The following is an 18,613-nucleotide window of genomic DNA, read 5'->3' on the forward strand; positions in this document are numbered from 1 at the left end:
TTTGCCTCACCTCTGTCTTAAATGGATGACCCCTTATTTTGAAACAATAGTTGCTAGAATCTCCACAAGAAGAAATCTCCTCTCCATGACTCTGGTCTTAGAGGTTGTTACATACAGTGTACTCACCTGTGAAATTCCTCTGTTTTATTTTCAGACTGTGTGTTTAGCAGCAGACTGTGGCAGAGAATGGCAGTGAGGTATCTGTACCGGTGGACATAATCCTACCAGAGGGAAAATATATGTTAATAAAATATTACCACTGTACAATAACAAGTTCTGAACTGGTGTGGGAAAGAGAACTGCAGATGCTGGTTTAAATCAAAGGTTCAGAAGAAGGGTCTCAACCCGAAACGCCACCCATTCCTTCTCTCCAGAAATGCTGCCTGACCCGCTGAGTTACTCCAGCATTTTGTGTCTAAGTTCTGATCTGGGACTGATATTAACACCAGGACTTCTTACGCCCTTCCTCGTCATTGCTGGGGACTTCAAACAGTCTAGCTTGAAGAAGTATCTGCCATACTAGCCTTAACACATCATCTTCAACACTGGAGGACCCAACACACTCAACCACCGCTATACCATCATCAGGAACACCGAGCGCCCCAACCCTCGCCTGCACTTTAGAAACCTCACCACCTGGCTGTGGTTCTTCCTCCTTCCCACAGGCAGAGTGGAGGGGAGAGGGCAGCACCAGTGAAGAGGGCCAAGAAGAGCTGGTCAGGGGTGACGGGAATGCTTCAACTTGATGGTTCTGGGCCATGTCCAACGAATCATCAGTGGACCTGAATGAATATGCCACAGTCGGCTCCGACATCATAAAGAAACGCGTGGACGCATGTGTACCTACAGAAACGATCCGAGTCTTTCCCAACCTGAAGCCCTGGCAGGAGATTCATAAACTGTTGAAGGTCAGATCGGTGGCGTTTAGGACAGTACCAGAGGCAGTACAGAAGAATTTTACAGCTATGTTGCCAGGGATGAAGAATGCTGGTTATGAGAAGTGTTTGTCTAAGGAGTGGGTGGATGACACTTGATGGGCCCTACTCAACATGGCTGCTAGGAACATCTCACCAGCTTCACTCTGGACTGACATGGGGACAATGATCTGAATGGGCGCCCATTCTATGGGCTCACCTAGCGCAGGTATCAGTTCACCACGTCTGCCACAGAGCACTGACTGAAATGCGGCCCATCCCCATATCATGGAGAGGCCACCCAACAATAGCCCACATCTGTCCCTACAGCGGTTGACCAGGGCCGTTCAGGTCCCTTTACAATTAGTGAACGATCAATGAGGCTGTATCTCTGATAGAGAAAACAGAATTCCCTCCGATATCCTCAAAGTCCCCTGCTGTCACTGGTTCAAGCCTGAAGAAGGGTTCCAACCTGAAACGTCACCCATCCTTTTTCTCCAGAGATGCTGCTTGACCCGCTAAGTTATTCCAGCACTTTGTGTCTATCTTCAGTATAAACCAGCACCAGCAGTTTCTTCCTACACATGTGCAAGCCAATTGGAGTTCTTTCTAAATATCAGATGAAGGACAAAATGAAACTAAAGTATAATACCAGGCGGGTTGACGGGTGGACAATGCACTGGAACAAATGCCTTCACTCTTAATAAATGAAACTTACTTCATCGATTTGCTTCTGGCTGCAGTCGTACGTAACGTTAAAGAGAACCTTTAGTGCCTCAATGGCAAAATCCGCCTGCACATCAGACACGGGATGACTCCTGAGATTCCCAGCCACCACGTACTTCTCTGACCACTGGATGTCCAGCGTGTTCTCCATCACGTCAGTAAGCAACTGCAGGCCCTGAAGATCATCCTTCAGCCGAGTTCTGATGTCCATCCGCAAGGCAGACAACAGGAAAAGAAGACGCAAATCAAAGAACTTAACCTCATGTGCCAGATTCTTGTCTCTGTGCATCTTTAGGCGTTCACAGATTCCAATGGCAACCTTAAAATCCATACTAAGCTGCTGTGCCATCTCACTGTTGAATACAACGTTACACAGACATTTTAATGCCTCAACTATAACGCCAAAGTGAGAGGTCTCCTTCCTCGAGCTTTGTGTGTACTCCAGTCCGGCCAGCTTTATGAGAAGCAGCATTCCCGGCCTGGTGGTCAGAGGGGCCAAAACCGTCTTGTCCCTGGAGAGAATACGGATAGTTTCCAGACAGGTGACTTGGCACGATGGCCCCGGCTCTTTCTGCAACTCTTTCAGGACTTCATCACATAATTTCTGTTAATCATAGATGACAGGCAATTAGAAATTGCAAATCTTAAATATTACATTTCAGAACTGATATCTAAAAATATCACAAACTGTAACAGCAAGGAAACTAACAACATTTTAACATGGGATTTTAAATCACTTTAAATGGTGTATTAACTTCAGTAAGGACCGCTGGGTAGCTTCTATGTTGTAAATACTATGGAAAAATATATAAACATCAGTGGTAAATTAACTTCTAACAATAATGTCAATTTTAAATAAAGACAAGGAACCGCAGATACCGATATCATGAGCAAAAAGAAAGTGCTGGAGGAACTCAGCGGGTCAGGAAGCATCTGCGGAGGGAATGGACAGCCGATGTTTCAGATATGAACCCTTCCAAGTCTGTCCATTCCCTCCACAGACGCTGCCTGACCTGCTGAGGTTTACTGTAAATTTAAGCATCTGCAGTCTCCTGTGTTTCAGTTCTTATGAAAGGACATTGACCTGGAATGTTAAATGTTTGTGTAGGAAGGAACGGCAGATGCTGGTTTAAACCGAAGATAGACACAAAATGCCGGAGTAACTCGACGGGACAGGCAGCATCTCTACAGAGAAGAAATGGGTGACGTTTTGGGTCGAGACCCTTCTTCAGACTGATGTCAGGCGAGAGGGGGATACATAGATAAGGAAGCGTAAGGTGTGAAAACAGGACAACGGGAATGGAGATCAAGGATCTCCATTCAAAATGTTTTGCTCTGCAGACACTACCTGTCCAGCTGTTAGCTAGTTAGTTTATTGTCACATGTACCAAGGTACAGTGAAAAGCTTTTGTTGCGTGCTAACCAGTCAGTAGAAAGAGAAAACATGATTACAATCGAGCCATTTACAGTATACAGATATATGGTAAGGGAACAGCTGGCTATCACAGGCTTTTTTTTAACTTATTGATTGGCAGGTTGGAGAGAGGACAGAAACATGGTGATACTGGAGGTGGGGGAGGGTTGAACAGAAAGGTGTATATATGACTAGGTAGAAGACACAGAGACTCAGGGAGACAGTGCCTGAACAGCGGTAGGGAAGAGTCTAGCAAAGCCATCATCCACCCTGTTCCTTCAGCAGTTTGTTTTTGCTCCAGATTCAGCAGTTGCTCACTCGTGTGTCTTCCTCAGGGATTTAGTATTTCAGAGCAGATTACTAAGGTAGGAAGCTGCAAGAGTTAGACTTTAGAGATACAGGCCCTTCGGCCCACCGAGTCCTCACTAGCACTGCCCTACACACGAGGGACAATTTACAATTTTTACCGAAGCCAATTAACCTACAAACCCGCATATCTTTGGAGTGTGTGAGGAACCTGGAGCACCCAATGAAAACCCACATGGTCACAGTGAGAACGTGCAAACTTCGTACAGATGTTATCAGGATCGAAATATAAGGCAGAAACTCCACCGCTGCGACACTGTGCCACCCCTAAATCACCGTGCAATTTGAACATGAAGCTGAGGATTTAACATTTTAATTTAAATTATAAATATGTAGAAAAGGCAAAAGTGAACAAGAAAGAAAGAAAAAAAACACAGCTGTTTTGGTAAATGTGAGCCGGCTCAAAGGTTTATAGCTGGGATCTGAATTTCTATTGTTGTCTACACTCCAAGTCTTTGACAGCAGCAGCTAAATCCATGCTGCACCGGCTATAAGACTTGGTGCGGTCAGAGATTACTTTCTCATTTGACTTATAAAGCAGCACAAACTAGACCAAAATAACAGGGTACCTGGAGGTCACCATAAATCTAGGCCGGGGCACAAAGGCTTCTGCCCTGGCCCGTAAACAACCACTACACTGCTAGCTTGTCTTTTTGCTGCAGCACAACATTCCCTAGCTAAACATCCTCTTAGCCACTGGTGTGCAACAAGGAAACAAAAGAAAATACAAAGAGTTGAAGTAAGATAAAAGGGACTTTAGAATCACATTGAATGAAGTTTGCATTTGTACAAGACTTCTGTATTCACCGTCACTGACAGACATTTTTTTAAAAATCTATAAATAACACAAATGGCTGGAAGAGTCAAATCAAGTATCTTAGCAACAAGGTTGGGGCCTTTCTCAAGGCTCTTCTCCCTTATTAACACGTAGCAGTCAGAACCAGTAGAGGCTTGAGAGTTCAACCAGATTATCTCTCATTGTCAGGATTTCATTGATAAGATAAAGTTCTTAAATAGAAGGAGAAAATATATGTACACTGCACTCAGCTTTTTGAGTACTGTACATATTGGTCCCGCACATAAGTTTTGATTTGACACAAAAGTAGAGCATTTTGTCCACAAGTCATGGCCTCAGTAATTCCCCCCAGGATCAACATGGAATTCCTGCAGCCTATTGTTCCACAAACACTTATATTTATTGAAATAGCAGCAAGCCCTCCCATCCTCAGTTGAATTTTTTTAAAATCAACGACAACTTGGAATCCACACAGGCGAAGATCTAGTCAGAATCAAAAATCAGGTTCAAAATTGGGGGGAAAAAAACGTACGAATATCAATTGGGGAAAAGTAAAGAACAGGAGAGGAAATGTATTTCGTGTTGAGATCATGATGAGCGTGGGACAGAAGACTGAGAATTTGTCTTTAATAAAGTTACTGAAGAACCCTCATAATGCAATTTGCCCCTCAAATGACTCTAGTTTTTTTTTAAGCAACGCAGAGGTCACCGGGTGGGTAGGTCGCCCTCAGGGCGGATCTAGCCTGCTGGGCATATCCCACAACCATCAACAACACTTCACACTTTCCCCGCTTAACGTGCTGGCAGCTACTGCATTAAGCCACTCCAACTCATCCTAACGCTGACATTCCATTTGTTCTACACATCCCTCCCCCCCCTCCACCTTCTCTCCACCGAGAACTAAATTGAATTGCTCTTTTCCCAATTCTGACGAAGAGTCACAGACCCAAAGCACCGACAGTCTCTTTTTCCGCAAATGTTGCCTGATCTGTGTTTTTCCAGCATTTTGTGTTTTGTTCCAAAAAGTACTCAAGCCTCTGAATGGATAAATTCCTCCTCATCTCCATCTGGGATGGTCGATCTGTCAGCTGTCCAGTAATGGCCGCCCGACAAGGAGCAGCACCTCTCAGTAATCACCCCGTCAATCCTCCTCACAATTGGAGAAGCTTCATTCTTCTAAAATCCAGTGAGGACAAGCCCAACCTGTCAACCTTTCTTCATACATCAAACCCCTTCATCCCAGGAAATAATCCAGTGAATCTTTGTTGCACTGACATTCTGCCTTAAATATGGAATCCACTCTACCTCATCCACCAGTCGAGGTCTTATTTGTTTGGCTAAAATTTCCCTCATTTTACACTCCCCAATTGCAATTTATGCCACCATTTCATCAGTCTTCTTATTGCTCGTTGGATCTGCAAGCTAAGGTATGCGTTTCATGCACATATCCTTTGGTACCACATTTGTACTTGTGTGAAACTAATCAAGTTTATCAACCACCACTACTCCTTTGCTCTATCTATTGTATTTGAGTTTGACGATTGTATTTATCTATGGTATACCTGTTGGATAGCAAGCAAAACAAAGCTTTTCACTGTGCCTCGATACGTGACAACAACAAAAAGTTGAACTACCTTTCACCCTCCCCTCAAATCCACTTTGGCCATTTCTGATACCTCTTCCTCTCTCTTGTGACTCCTTGGTTCATTCATCTCTCCTCTCCCACCCCTATGTCACCTCCTCAAACACTCCCCCCCCCCCCCCCTGCAACTGTACAATGTGTAACATCTATCCCTACAACTGGATAGGACAAGTTTAGAGGGATATGGACCAAGCGTAGGCAGGTGGGACTAGTGTAGCTGGGACATGTTGGCTGGTGTGGGCAAGTTGGGTTAAAGGGCCTGTTTCCACACTGTATGACTCTATAACCTCCTCCCTCATCTCTATTATGGGACCTCCTCCAACATTGTTTTGATGTGGCATTGAGAAACAAAACTGAGCCTACGTGAATAGTTTTCCGCTGTGGCCATCTGGATCTCCTGGGTGCCAGCGATTCTAATTCCGCCTCCCATTCCCATACCAACCAGTCTGTCCTCCTTCTCCGCTGACAAAGTGAAGTCAAATGCAAACTAGAGGACAACATCTCATATTCATGTATTTTATATGTTACAATGTGCTCACCCCTGCCATTTCCTTTCTAGGTATCCAACTCCTCTGGTCCCCTCTAAATCTTTTTAGTATTCTAATGAAAACAAACTCTATCTATCTAGCCTCTCCCTGTAATTAAAACATTTAATTCCAGGCAATATCCTGGTGAATCACCTCCACGCCCTCTCCAGTGCTGCCACTTCCTTAATATGGCGACCAGATTGGCATATAATACTCCAGATGTAGCTTGTCCAAAATGTTATAAATTCATACCATGCCCTCTATACTCTTACATTCGGTCCCTGGCCAATGAACACTAGTGTGCCAGATCCCTTCTTTGCCACCTTATATGCCTCATTTAGGGATTTATGGACTTCAACAATACTCCCTAGGATCCCACCAAGCTAGGTGCACTTCCTTTATTACACCTCCCAAACAGTATCATCGTGTACGTATTGGAATTAAATTCCATCTGCCACATCTTTCTTCTTTCCTTTCACCAGTCTTATTTTTCTTCCACGTTGAGAGGGATGAATTTCATTGCTTTGTCAGCTGTCGTCAGGGGGATACTCTCGGGTCTAAGATGAGGCAGTGGGACCCACTCCAGTTCTGCGCCAGGCTAATACACTCAGTGCTGCTCCATTAGAGATGCAGACTTTTAGGTGTTACACTGAGGATCATCAGTACGTTTGAATGGATGCAATATATCTGATAGCTTTAATACAGACCAGATGGGCAAAGGACTTATTTATAGACAATCAGCAGGCAAACAGGCTCTTCGGCCCAACACGTCCATACCGAACATGATGCCCCATTTATTTCTGAGCTGTGACATTAACACATACTCAATTTTCCTCTTCCAGCTTGCAGGAATCATCTGGTAATTTTGTTCAGAGACAGTGGGAAGCCATTCTATCCTTGAGCCTGTTCTACCATTTAGTGAGATTGCAGTTGCTTTGGGGCATAGACCCTGCCTCTTATTATCTTTGGTTATTGGTTTCAGAATTACAACTAATCATTGAGTGTTTTTTTGAGGAAAAGTAATCAAATTACTACCATCTCTGTTTACAGAAATATTCTCTAACAGGCTTGGGAAAGTCCAGCTCTTCTCTTTAGACTTTTCTTTCCTGGGCTAAACATTCCCAACCCAAACCAGATGATTTAGTTTCTCTCCAGTTATTTTATTTGATCCCCTTAATATCTAGAAAACTTCAATTAATTTACCCTGTGGCCTTCCAGATTTCAGTGAAAGTAACCCAGGTTTCTGGAGCCCCCTTGAGTAATTCAACCTTCAGAACCTACTTCCTCCAAGGCCATTCTATTCTTCTTGAGGTGTGATGCTCAGAACTGCTCACGGTACCCCGCGGTATGAACTAACTAGGCTTTGTATAGCTGTGGCATAACTTTCAACCCTTTGTAATCCAGTCATCTAGACATAAAGGCCAGCATTCCAATAGCCTTTGTGATTCTTTCTCTGTGCCTCTCCGTGACACTGAATGATCTACGTTTGTAGACCCCCAAGATGCTTTGGACCTCCACTGAAAGTTTTTCACCAAAGCCAGAAAGTAATGTTTACCATATTACAACAGACTTGAACATCAGGCACAAATTTATTGGACGCGAAACACTTTGGGACATGCTGAGGACGTTAAAAGTCCAAATAAAACGTTCTATATTCGCATCAATTACACTGCAGACCAAAAATTAAGTAGCTTTAAAATGCCGGACACATTTCTGTCCATTGAGGATATTTGCATGTTAATTTTGTCGTTTTAGACAGTTTGATAGAAACCACTTTTCTCCATTCTGAAAGGCCTGTCCTTCTGCTCTTCACTCTATAAGGTGTATGTTAACTCTGCATATGGTGGTTATGGTCTATGATACACAGGGCTCTTGGAATTCTGCAACTGGCTCCTAGCCAAGTGCAAAGCTGCTTGGATTCCAACACCAACAGTTGGATCGGAGTCTTAGCAACCCCCAGCCCATGTTTCAGGAACTAGATATCACCAGTACAAAAGTCTTGCGCATCAATGTCATTTATTTTCTCGAAGTTGTGAAGTATTTAAACTGCATCAAACAAAATACTTAAGCTTATAAAGATGGTTGCAATGTTTTTTTTTTATTATATAGGACACATAGGAGCTAAAGTCTGGACAATTCTGCTCCTAGATTAATATTTCAGCTGCCAGTTATGTTGATACTGTTCATATACTATTAAATGACCAGGCATTTGCAGCAAAATATTCTGTGGGATTTCAGGGCATTTATCAGCTTCTTACCTTTCTCTCTTCTTGCTCTTTTAGATCAAACTTGAAAGTTAGGCTGTTCTGTAAAATAAGACGCACAGAAAATGACTGCAATGTCAGAAACAAGGGAAAATAAGAGAGGAGGGGGGGGAGAGGAGGGGGGGGAGAGGAGGGGGGGGGAGAGGAGGGGGGGGGAGAGGAGGGGGGGGAGAGGAGGGGGGGGAGAGGAGGGGGGAGAGAGGAGGGGGGGGAGAGGAGGGGGGGGGAGAGGAGGGGGGGGGAGAGGAGGGGGGGGGAGAGGAGGGGGGGGGAGAGGAGGGGGGGAGAGAGGAGGGGGGGAGAGAGGAGGGGGGGGAGAGAGGAGGGGGGGAGAGAGGAGGGGGGGAGAGAGGAGGGGGGGAGAGAGGAGGGGGGGAGGAGGGGGGGAGAAGAGGGGGGAGAAGAGGGGGGAGGAGGGGGGGGAGAAGAGGGGGGAGGAGGGGGGAGAGGAGGGGGGGGGGAGAGGAGGGGGGGAGAGGAGGGGGGGAGAGAGGAGGGGGGGGAGAGGAGGGGGGGAGAGGAGGGGGGGAGAGGAGGGGGGGAGAGGAGGGGGGGAGAGGAGGGGGGGGGAGCGGAGGGGGGGGGAGCGGAGGGGGGGAGAGGAGGGGGGGGGGGAGGAGGTGGGGGAGGAGGGGGGGGAGAGGAAGGGGGGGGAGGAGGGGGGGGAGAGGAGGGGGGGAGAGGAGGGGGGGAGAGGAGGGGGGGGGAGAGGAGGGGGGGAGAGGAGGGGGGGAGAGGAGGGGGGGGAGAGGAGGGGGGGGAGAGGAGGGGGGGAGAGGAGGGGGGGAGAGGAGGGGGGGAGAGGAGGGGGGGAGAGGAGGGGGGGAGGAGGGGGGGAGGAGGGGGGGAGGAGGGGGGGGGAGAGGAGGGGGGGAGAGGAGGGGGGGGAGAGGAGGGGGGGGAGAGGAGGGGGGGAGAGGAGGGGGGGGAGAGGAGGGGGGGAGAGGAGGGGGGGAGAGGAGGGGGGAGAGGAGGGGGGAGAGGAGGGGGGAGAGGAGGGGGGGGAGAGGAGGGGGGAGAGGAGGGGGGAGAGGAGGGGGGGAGAGGAGGGGGGGGAGAGGAGGGGGGGAGAGAGGAGAGGAGAGGGGGGAGAGAGGAGAGGAGGGGGGGGAGAGAGGAGAGGAGGGGGGGAGAGAGGAGAGGGGGGGGAGAAAGGAGAGGAGGGGGGGGGAGAGAGGAGAGGAGGGGGGGGAGAGAGGAGAGGAGGGGGGGAGAGGGAGGGTGAGGGTGAGGGTGAGGGTGAGGGTGAGGGGGAGGGGGAGGGGGAGGGGGAGGGGGAGGGGGAGGGGGAGGGGGAGGGGGAGGGGGAGGGGGAGGCAAAGTGGGGATTGCTGGGACCTTGACGAAGATCTTTGCATTGTCTCTAGCCATTGGTAAAGTTCTGTAGGACTGGAGAGTAGCCTATGTTGTTTAAGAAGAATATAGGGATAGGCTAGGAAATGATACGCTGATGAGCCTTCAACCAGTGTTAGAGAATCTATTGGTGAGGATTCTTCAGGGTAGGATTTACTCTAATTTGGAAGAGAATGAGCTAATTATGGACAGTCAGCATGGCTTTCTAGAGGAGGTGGCAAAGGTGACTTTTGAGGAGATGACAAAGTTGATTGATCAGGGTAGGGCAACGGATGTTGTCCAAATGACATTTTGGCATTAAGGCATTTGATAATGTCCTTCTCAAGGTAGGCTGATCCAGAATCATAAGATGCACGGGATCCATGGAGATTTGTTCGTTTAGAATGCCCAAAGACGACAGAGGGTAGTTGTAGAAGGGTATCATTTTGGCTGGAGGTTATGGCCAATGACGTTCCACAGGGATCAGTGTTGGGATCTTTGTTGATTGTTATGTGCAGAAATGACTTGAATGAAAATGGCTTGATTGGAATGTTTGTAGACAACACAAAAATTGGTCCAACTGCAGGCAATGAAGGAGGCTGTCATAGAGTCCAGCAGGATATAAACACGTTACAGATATTCAATCCAGGAAAGTGCGAGGGAGGTCAAATGGAAGGGGAAAATATAGTTAATTGGTTTATTATTGTCATGTGTACATAGACACAGTGAACAGCTTTGTCTGCCGGCTATTCTGACACATTATACCATGCACGAGTACAATCAAAACAAATTAAATCAAATCAGTCTGAGGAAAGGTTCCGACCCAAAATGTCGGCTATCCACATTCTCCAGGGATGCTGCCTGACCCGCTGAGTTATTCCAGCAGCTTTGTGTTTATCTTCACAATCAAACCAAACATGTGTGCAGTAAGTCGTGCAAAAAGTAAAAGGAAACAGAGTACAGAATATAATGTTACAAGGTAATCATGAATGGGGCAGATAAGCTAACAGGAAATCTATAATATTAATGGCAGAAAATGCTTCTGGGTGGAGAAATAGCAGATGGAATTTAATCCAGGAAAATGCGAGGGAGGTCAAACGGAAAGGGAAAATATAGTTAATGGCAGGACCCTTCACAGTATTGATGTACAGAGGGATATTAGGGTCCAGGTCCTTAGCTCCCTGAAAATGGCAACATTGATAGAATGGACATAAGGAACTGTAGATGCTGGTTTACAAGAAAAGACACAGTGCAGGTGTAACATGGTGCGCCAGGCAGCATTTCTGGAGAGCATGAACAGGTGAGGTTTCGGGTCAGGACCCTTCAGGCTGATTATGGTGGGAGGAAGAATGCTGGAAGAGAGGAGGGGCAGGACAAAGGCTGGCAGGTTATAGGTAGAATGTGCAGGAAGGAACTGCAGATGCTGGTAGACACAGAAAACGGGCACAAAATACTGAAGCAATTCAGCGGGTCAGGCAGCATCTCTGGAGAAAATGAATGGGTGACGTTTCGGGTCGAAAAGGATCTGAAGAAGGGTCTTGATAGAGACGCTTATTCAGATCGTTCTCGGTAGAGATGCTGCACTGAGTAATAGGTAGATACAGGTGAGGGGTAGGAAAATAACTGCAGATGCTGGTACAAATCGAAGGTATCACAAAATGCTAGAGTAACTCAGCAGGTCAGGCAGCATCTCTGGAGAGAAGGAATGTGCGACGTTTCAGGTCGAGACCTTTCTTCAGTCTGACCTGCTGAGTTACTCCAGCATTTTGTGATACTTACAGGTGAGGGGGGGGGTTTGGTAGGCATATGGCTGGAGAGAGATGAAAAGACAGAAGGTGTTCTCTCCTTACCTCACTCCATTTGTCTTTTTCATTTCTGGCCAGAGTGGTGGGTGCCAGGAATTCTCTGCAGGTAATGGTGGTGGAGGCAGGTACTATAGTGGTGTTTCAGAAATTTTAGATAGGCACATGGATAAGCAGGGAATGGATCAGATTGCAGCAGAGGAGATCTATTTAACTTGGCATCATTTTCAGCGCATGCATTGTGGGCTGAAAGGCCTGTTCCTGTGCTGTGTGGTTCTATGTACAAAACATCTGCCCCTACCAATCTGCCCCTGTCACCTCTGCCACTACCAAGTCTGTATGTGGGGGAAAAGGGAGAAGGAGGCGAAGTGTAGTGTTGAGGGAGTGGAGACGAAGAGGGGAGAATGGGGTCGATGTCAGGCAGGGGAGAGGGTGGTTGCGAGGTGTTGGGGGGCTCCGGGAGCGAGATGTATGGGGTTGGGGTGTTGGTGTGGGTTCGGGCGGAAGGGTATCCGAGGATGGGGGTGAGGGTGGGTTGGGTGGATGAGGATAGAGGTGGGGGAGAGAGAGGGTGGGGGTGAGGGTTAGAGCCAGATCACCGGGGGGGGGGTTGTTGAATGAGGCTGGGGGAGGGTGGGGGTGGAGAAGGTGGGGGTGAAGGTTAGAGCCAGATCGCCGGGGGGGGGGGGTTGTTGAATGAGGCTGGGGGAGAAAGGTGGGGGTGAGGGTCAGAGCCAGATCACCGGGGGGGGGGGTGTTCAATGAGGATGGGGGAGGGTGAGGGGGGGAGGGTGAGGGGGGGAGGGTGAGGGGGGAGGGTGAGGGGGAGAGGGTGGGGGTGAGAGGGTGGGGGTGAGAGGGTGGGGGTGAGGGTGAGGGGTGGGGGTGAGGGTGTGGGGGAGAGGGTGGGGGTGAGGGTGAGAGGGTGGGGGTGAGGGGGAGAGGGTGGGGGTGAGGGGTGGGGGTGAGGGTGGGGGTGGGGGAGAGGGTGGGGGTGGGGGAGAGGGTGGGGGTGGGGGAGAGGGTGGGGAAGGTGACGGTGGGGGAGAGGGTGGGGGTGGGGGTGAGGGAGAGGATGAGGGTGAGGGTGGGGGAGAGGGTGAGGGTGAGGGTGGGGGAGAGGGTGGGGGTGGGGGAGGGAGTGGGGAAGGTGACGGTGGGGGAGAGGGTGGGGGAGAGGGTGGGGGAGAGGGTGAGGGTGGGGGAGAGGGTGAGGGTGAGGGTGGGGGAGAGGGTGAGGGTGGGGGAGAGGGTGGGGGAGAGGGTGGGGGTGAGGGTGGATGAGGATGGAGGTGGGGGTGAGGGTGAGGGTGGGGGAGAGGGTGAGGGTGAGGGTGAGGGTGAGGGTGGGGGAGAGGGTGAGGGAGAGGGTGAGGGTGGGGGTGAGGGTGGGGGTGAGGGTGGGGGAGAGGGTGAGGGTGAGGGTGGGGGAGAGGGTGGGGGTGGGGGAGAGGGTGGGGAAGGTGACGGTGGGGGAGAGGGTGGGGGTGAGGGTGGGGGAGAGAGTGAGGGTGAGGGTGGGGGAGAGGGTGGGGGAGAGGGTGGATGAGGATGGAGGTGGGGGAGAGGGTGGGGGTGAGGGTGGGGGAGAGGGTGAGGGTGAGGGTGGGGGAGAGGGTGGGGAAGGTGACGGTGGGGGAGAGGGTGGGGGAGAGGGTGAGGGTGAGGGTGGGGGTGAGGGTGGGGGAGAGGGTGAGGGTGGGGGAGAGGGTGGATGAGGATGGAGGTGGGGGTGAGGGTGGGGGTGAGGGTGGGGGTGAGGGTGGGGAAGAGGGTGGATGAGGATGAAGGTGGGGGTGATGGTGAGGGTGGGGGAGAGGGTGGGGGAGAGGGTGGATGAGGATGGAGGTGGGGGTGAGGGTGAGGGTGGGGGTGAGGGTGAGGGTGAGGGTGGGGGTGAGGGTGAGGGTGGGGGAGAGGGTGGGGGTGGGGGTGGGGGAGAGGGTGAGGGTGGGGGAGAGGGTGGATGAGGATGGAGGTGGGGGTGAGGGTGGGGGTGAGGGTGGGGGTGAGGGTGGGGGTGAGGGTGGGGGAGAGGGTGAGGGTGAGGGTGGGGGAGAGGGTGGGGTGGGGATGGGGGAGAGGGTGAGGGTGAGGGTGGGGGAGAGGGTGAGGGTGGGGGAGAGGGTGAGGGTGAGGGTGGGGGAGAGGGTGGATGAGGATGGAGGTGGGGGTGAGGGTGGGGGTGAGGGTGGGGGTGAGCGTGGGGGTGAGGGTGAGGGTGAGGGTGGGGGAGAGGGTGAGGGTGAGGGTGGGGGAGAGGGTGAGGGTGAGGGTGAGGGTGGGGGTGAGGGTGGGGGTGAGGGTGGGGGAGAGGGTGAGGGTGAGGGTGGGGGTGGATGAGGATGGAGGTGGGGGTGAGGGTGGGGGTGGATGAGGATGGAGGTGGGGGTGAGGGTGGGGGTGAGGGTGGGGGTGGATGAGGATGGAGGTGGGGGTGAGGGTGGGGGTGAGGGTGGGGGTGAGGGTGGATGAGGATGGAGGTGGGGGTGGGGGTGAGGGTGGGGGTGAGGGTGGGGGTGAGGGTGGGGGTGGATGAGGATGGAGGTGGGGGTGAGGGTGGGGGTGAGGGTGCGGGTGAGGATGGAGGTGGGGGTGAGGGTGAGGATGGAGGTGGGGGTGAGGGTGGGGGTGAGGGTGGGGGTGAAGGTGAGGGTGAGGGTGGGGGTGAGGGTGGGGGTGAGGGTGGGGGTGAGGGTGGGGGTGAGGGTGAGGGTGGGGGTGAGGGTGGGGGTGAGGGTGGGGGTGAGGGTGAGGGTGAGGGTGGGGGAGAGGGTGGGGGTGGGGGTGGGGGAGAGGGTGGGGGTGGGGGTGAGGGTGAGGGTGGGGGTGGGGGTGAGGGTGAGGGTGGGGGAGAGGGTGAGGGTGGGGGTGAGGGTGGGGGTGAGGGTGAGGGTGAGGGTGGGGGTGAGGGTGGGGGTGGGGGTGGATGAGGATGGAGGTGGGGGTGGGGGTGGGGGTGAGGGTGAGGGTGGGGGTGAGGGTGAGGGTGGGGGTGAGGGTGAGGGTGGGGGTGGATGAGGATGGAGGTGGGGGTGGGGGTGGGGGTGAGGGTGAGGGTGGGGGTGAGGGTGGGGGAGAGGGTGAGGGTGAGGGTGGGGGAGAGGGTGAGGGTGAGGGTGAGGGTGGGGGTGAGGGTGAGGGTGGGGGTGGGGGTGGATGAGGATGGAGGTGGGGGTGGGGGTGAGGGTGGGGGAGAGGGTGGGGGTGAGGGTGGGGGTGGATGAGGATGGAGGTGGGGGTGGGGGTGAGGGTGGGGGAGAGGGTGGGGGTGGGGGTGAGGGTGGGGGTGAGGGTGAGGGTGGGGGTGAGGGTGGGGGAGAGGGTGGGGGTGGGGGTGAGGGTGGGGGTGGGGGAGAGGGTGGGGGTGGGGGTGAGGGTGGGGGTGAGGGTGAGGGTGGGGGTGGGGGTGATGGTGGGGGTGGGGGTGGGGGTGGGGGAGAGGGTGGGGGTGGGGGTGAGGGTGGGGGTGGGGGTGGGGGTGGGGGTGAGGGTGGGGGTGAGGGTGGGGGTGAGGGTGAGGGTGAGGGTGGGGGTGGGGGTGAGGGTGGGGGTGAGGGTGAGGGTGGGGGTGAGGGTGGGGGTGAGGGTGGGGGTGGGGGTGGGGGTGGGGGTGAGGGTGGGGGTGGGGGTGAGGGTGGGGGTGGGGGTGGGGGTGAGGGTGGGGGTGGGGGTGGGGGTGAGGGTGGGGGTGGGGGTGGGGGTGGGGGTGGGGGTGGGGGTGGGGGTGAGGGTGAGGGTGGGGGTGGGGGTGAGGGTGGGGGTGAGGGTGGGGGTGGGGGTGGGGGTGGGGGTGAGGGTGAGGGTGAGGGTGGGGGTGAGGGTGAGGGTGAGGGTGAGGGTGAGGGTGGATGAGGATGGAGGTGGGGGTGAGGGTGGGGGTGGGGGTGAGGGTGAGGGTGGATGAGGATGGAGGTGGGGGTGAGGGTGGGGGTGAGGGTGAGGGTGGATGAGGATGGAGGTGGGGGTGGGGGTGAGGGTGGGGGTGAGGGTGGGGGTGGATGAGGATGGAGGTGGGGGTGGGGGTGGGGGTGAGGGTGAGGGTGGATGAGGATGGAGGTGGGGGTGAGGGTGGGGGTGGGGGTGAGGGTGAGGGTGAGGATGGAGGTGGGGGTGAGGGTGGGGGTGAGGGTGAGGGTGAGGATGAGGATGGAGGTGGGGGTGAGGGTGGGGGTGGGGGTGAGGGTGAGGATGAGGATGGAGGTGGGGGTGAGGGTGGGGGTGGGGGTGAGGGTGAGGGTGGATGAGGATGGAGGTGGGGTGGGGGTGGGGGTGAGGGTGAGGGTGAGGGTGAGGGTGGATGAGGATGGAGGTGGGGGTGGGGGTGGGGGTGGGGGTGAGGGTGAGGGTGAGGATGGAGGTGGGGGTGGGGGTGGGGGTGAGGGTGAGGGTGGATGAGGATGGAGGTGGGGGTGGGGGTGGGGGTGGGGGTGAGGGTGAGGGTGAGGATGGAGGTGGGGGTGAGGGTCAGAGCCAGATGGCCGGGGGTGAGGATGAGGTGTGAATGATGTGGGTGAGTGTTGGGGTGGGGGTCCGGCGGGTGTGTGGCGATGCCGAGGAGGGGGAGGGGGGGGGGGGATGCAGGGTCGGGCCGCCGGGACCGAGCCGGGCGGTGGTGGTGGTGGGGGGCCGACAGCCGGCTCTCACTGTGCCGGGCTAGAGCCGCACGCCAGCCCGAGGCCTCCGTCGGGCCTACCGCTCACCTGCTGGTTGAAAGCCCGCAGCCGCCGCTCCAGATCGGCCTCGCCGCCACCCTGCTCCTGCTCCTGCTCCGCCGCCCCGTCCCGCTCCATCGCTGTCGCTGTCGCTGTCGCTGCCGGGCCCGGTGCTGAGCGCAGCCTGAGCCTGAAGTCCACCGCTCCCCGCCCGGCCCGGCCCGGCGCCGCCCCGCCCTCGCTGTCCTGACCCCTCACCCGGCCGCCGCCGTTACCCCGGCAACGCGCCGCGGGCGGGCTGGGCTGGGCTGGGCTGCAGCGGCGAGGGAGGGGCCGAATGGCCGTGTGGGCATCTTGGTGCGGGGTGAGGAGAGAACCAGGGGATGGGTGGGGGTGGGGGTGGGTGAGGTGCACAGTGTAAGGGTGGGGGTGGGGTGGGTGCACAGTGTAAGGGTGGGGGTGGGTGCACAGTGTAAGGGTGGGGGTGGGGTGGGTGAGGTGCACAGTGTAAGGGTGGGGGTGGGGTGGGTGAGGTGCACAGTGTAAGGGTGGGGGTGGGGTGGGTGAGGTGCACAGTGTAAGGGTGGGGGTGGGTGCACAGTGTAAGGGTGGGGGTGGGGTGGGTGAGGTGCACAGTGTAAGGGTGGGGGTGGGGGTGGGTGAGGTGCACAGTGTAAGGGTGGGGGTGGGTGAGGTGCACAGTGTAAGGGTGGGGGTGGGGGTGGGTGAGGTGCACAGTGTAAGGGTGGGGGTGGGGGTGGGTGAGGTGCACAGTGTAAGGGTGGGGGTGGGGGTGGGTGAGGTGCACAGTGTAAGGGTGGGGGTGGGTGCACAGTGTAAGGGTGGGGGTGGGGTGGGTGCACAGTGTAAGGGTGGGGGTGGGGTGGGTGAGGTGCACAGTGTAAGGGTGGGGGTGGGTGCACAGTGTAAGGGTGGGGGTGGGGTGGGTGAGGTGCACAGTGTAAGTGTGGGGGTGGGGTGGGTGCACAGTGTAAGGGTGGGGGTGGGGTGGGTGCACAGTGTAAGGGTGGGGGTGGGGTGGGTGCACAGTGTACGGGTGGGGGTGGGGTGGGTAGGGTGCATGCATGGGTGGTGGGTGTGATGTGGTGAGGGGCACTGCATGCATGAGTGGGGGTGTTTTGGGTGGGTGGGTGTACAGTGTAAGGATGGGGGTGGTGTGGGTGGGGTACATGCATGGGTGGTGGGTGTGATGTGTTGAGGTGCACTGTCTGCATGAGTGGGGGTGTTCTGGGTGCACAGTGTAAGGGTGGGGGTGGGGTGCATGCATGGGTGGTGGGTGTGATGAGGGGCACTGTATGCATGAGTGGGGGTGTTCTGTGTGGGTGAGTGCACAGTGTGAGGATGGGAGGCAGCGTGGGTGCAGAGTGTAGGTGGGGTTCAGGTGCAGATGGGATGTGCCAGACACACAGTGTAAGGGTGGGATGCGGGTATGGGTAGATGGTGGGGTCAGAGTGTGGGTTGGGGCAGATTGTAGGGGTGAGGGTGTGGGTGGGGGCAGAGTGTAATCGTAATGGCAGCATGGGTTGGGTGGATATGGGTGCATGGTGTGGGTGTGGGTATGGGTTCATAATGTGCGTATGGGTGGATCAGAGTGGAATTTGGATCAGGGTGTGATTGGGAGGGGGTATTGGGGGATAGACAATAGACAATTGGTGCAGGAGGAGGCCATTCGGCCCTTCGAGCCAGCACCACCATTCAAAGTGATCATGGCTGATCATTCTCAATCAGTACCCTGTCCCTGCCTTCTCCCCGTACCCCCTGACTCCGCTATCCTTAAGAACTCTATCTAGTATCTTGATCTGGTAGGAGCGGAGCAGCTGGTTGGAATGGGGACCACCTAGGTGGGTGGGTGGAGGCAGTGATGAGGATCAGGGTGTATATTTGAGAAATTGAGTAAGTTTTGCCACTTTCTCATTTTGTGGATTCTTGAGGCCAATGTGACCCACTACCACACATGGGGCAGGAGATGCCTGATGGAGAAAGCAGTTGGTGAGCACTTTCTGATGGTTGTACTGGCCTTTGATATATTTATTCGAGATGGGGGGATTTCTGTCATGCTCCTGAGTCCATTGAAGTCAGTCGTGTAGAGTTGTAGAGCTGTACAGCATAAAAGCAGGCCCTTTGGCCCAATCTGTCCATGCTGACCAACTTGAA

General features: G+C 54.3%; 1 protein-coding gene across 1 annotated transcript in view; it reads right to left on the bottom strand.

Annotated features, from left to right (window-relative positions):
- The window catches only part of ric8b (RIC8 guanine nucleotide exchange factor B), a 38,093-nt gene extending 21,308 nt beyond the window's left edge, over positions 1 to 16,785 (bottom strand). The window contains exons 1-4 of the mRNA XM_078417092.1: positions 16,487 to 16,785; positions 8,644 to 8,691; positions 1,633 to 2,244; positions 127 to 221 (exon numbers count right to left, since the gene is read on the bottom strand). Coding sequence (XP_078273218.1) covers positions 127 to 221; positions 1,633 to 2,244; positions 8,644 to 8,691; positions 16,487 to 16,576 — 845 coding nt within the window. The 5' untranslated portion in view covers positions 16,577 to 16,785. The remainder of the gene's footprint in view (positions 1 to 126; positions 222 to 1,632; positions 2,245 to 8,643; positions 8,692 to 16,486) is intronic.
- Between the last annotated feature and the right edge of the window lie 1,828 nt (positions 16,786 to 18,613).

Source organism: Rhinoraja longicauda, chromosome 20, assembly GCF_053455715.1.
Source record: "Rhinoraja longicauda isolate Sanriku21f chromosome 20, sRhiLon1.1, whole genome shotgun sequence".
NCBI classification, from domain to species: Eukaryota; Metazoa; Chordata; class Chondrichthyes; order Rajiformes; family Arhynchobatidae; genus Rhinoraja; species Rhinoraja longicauda.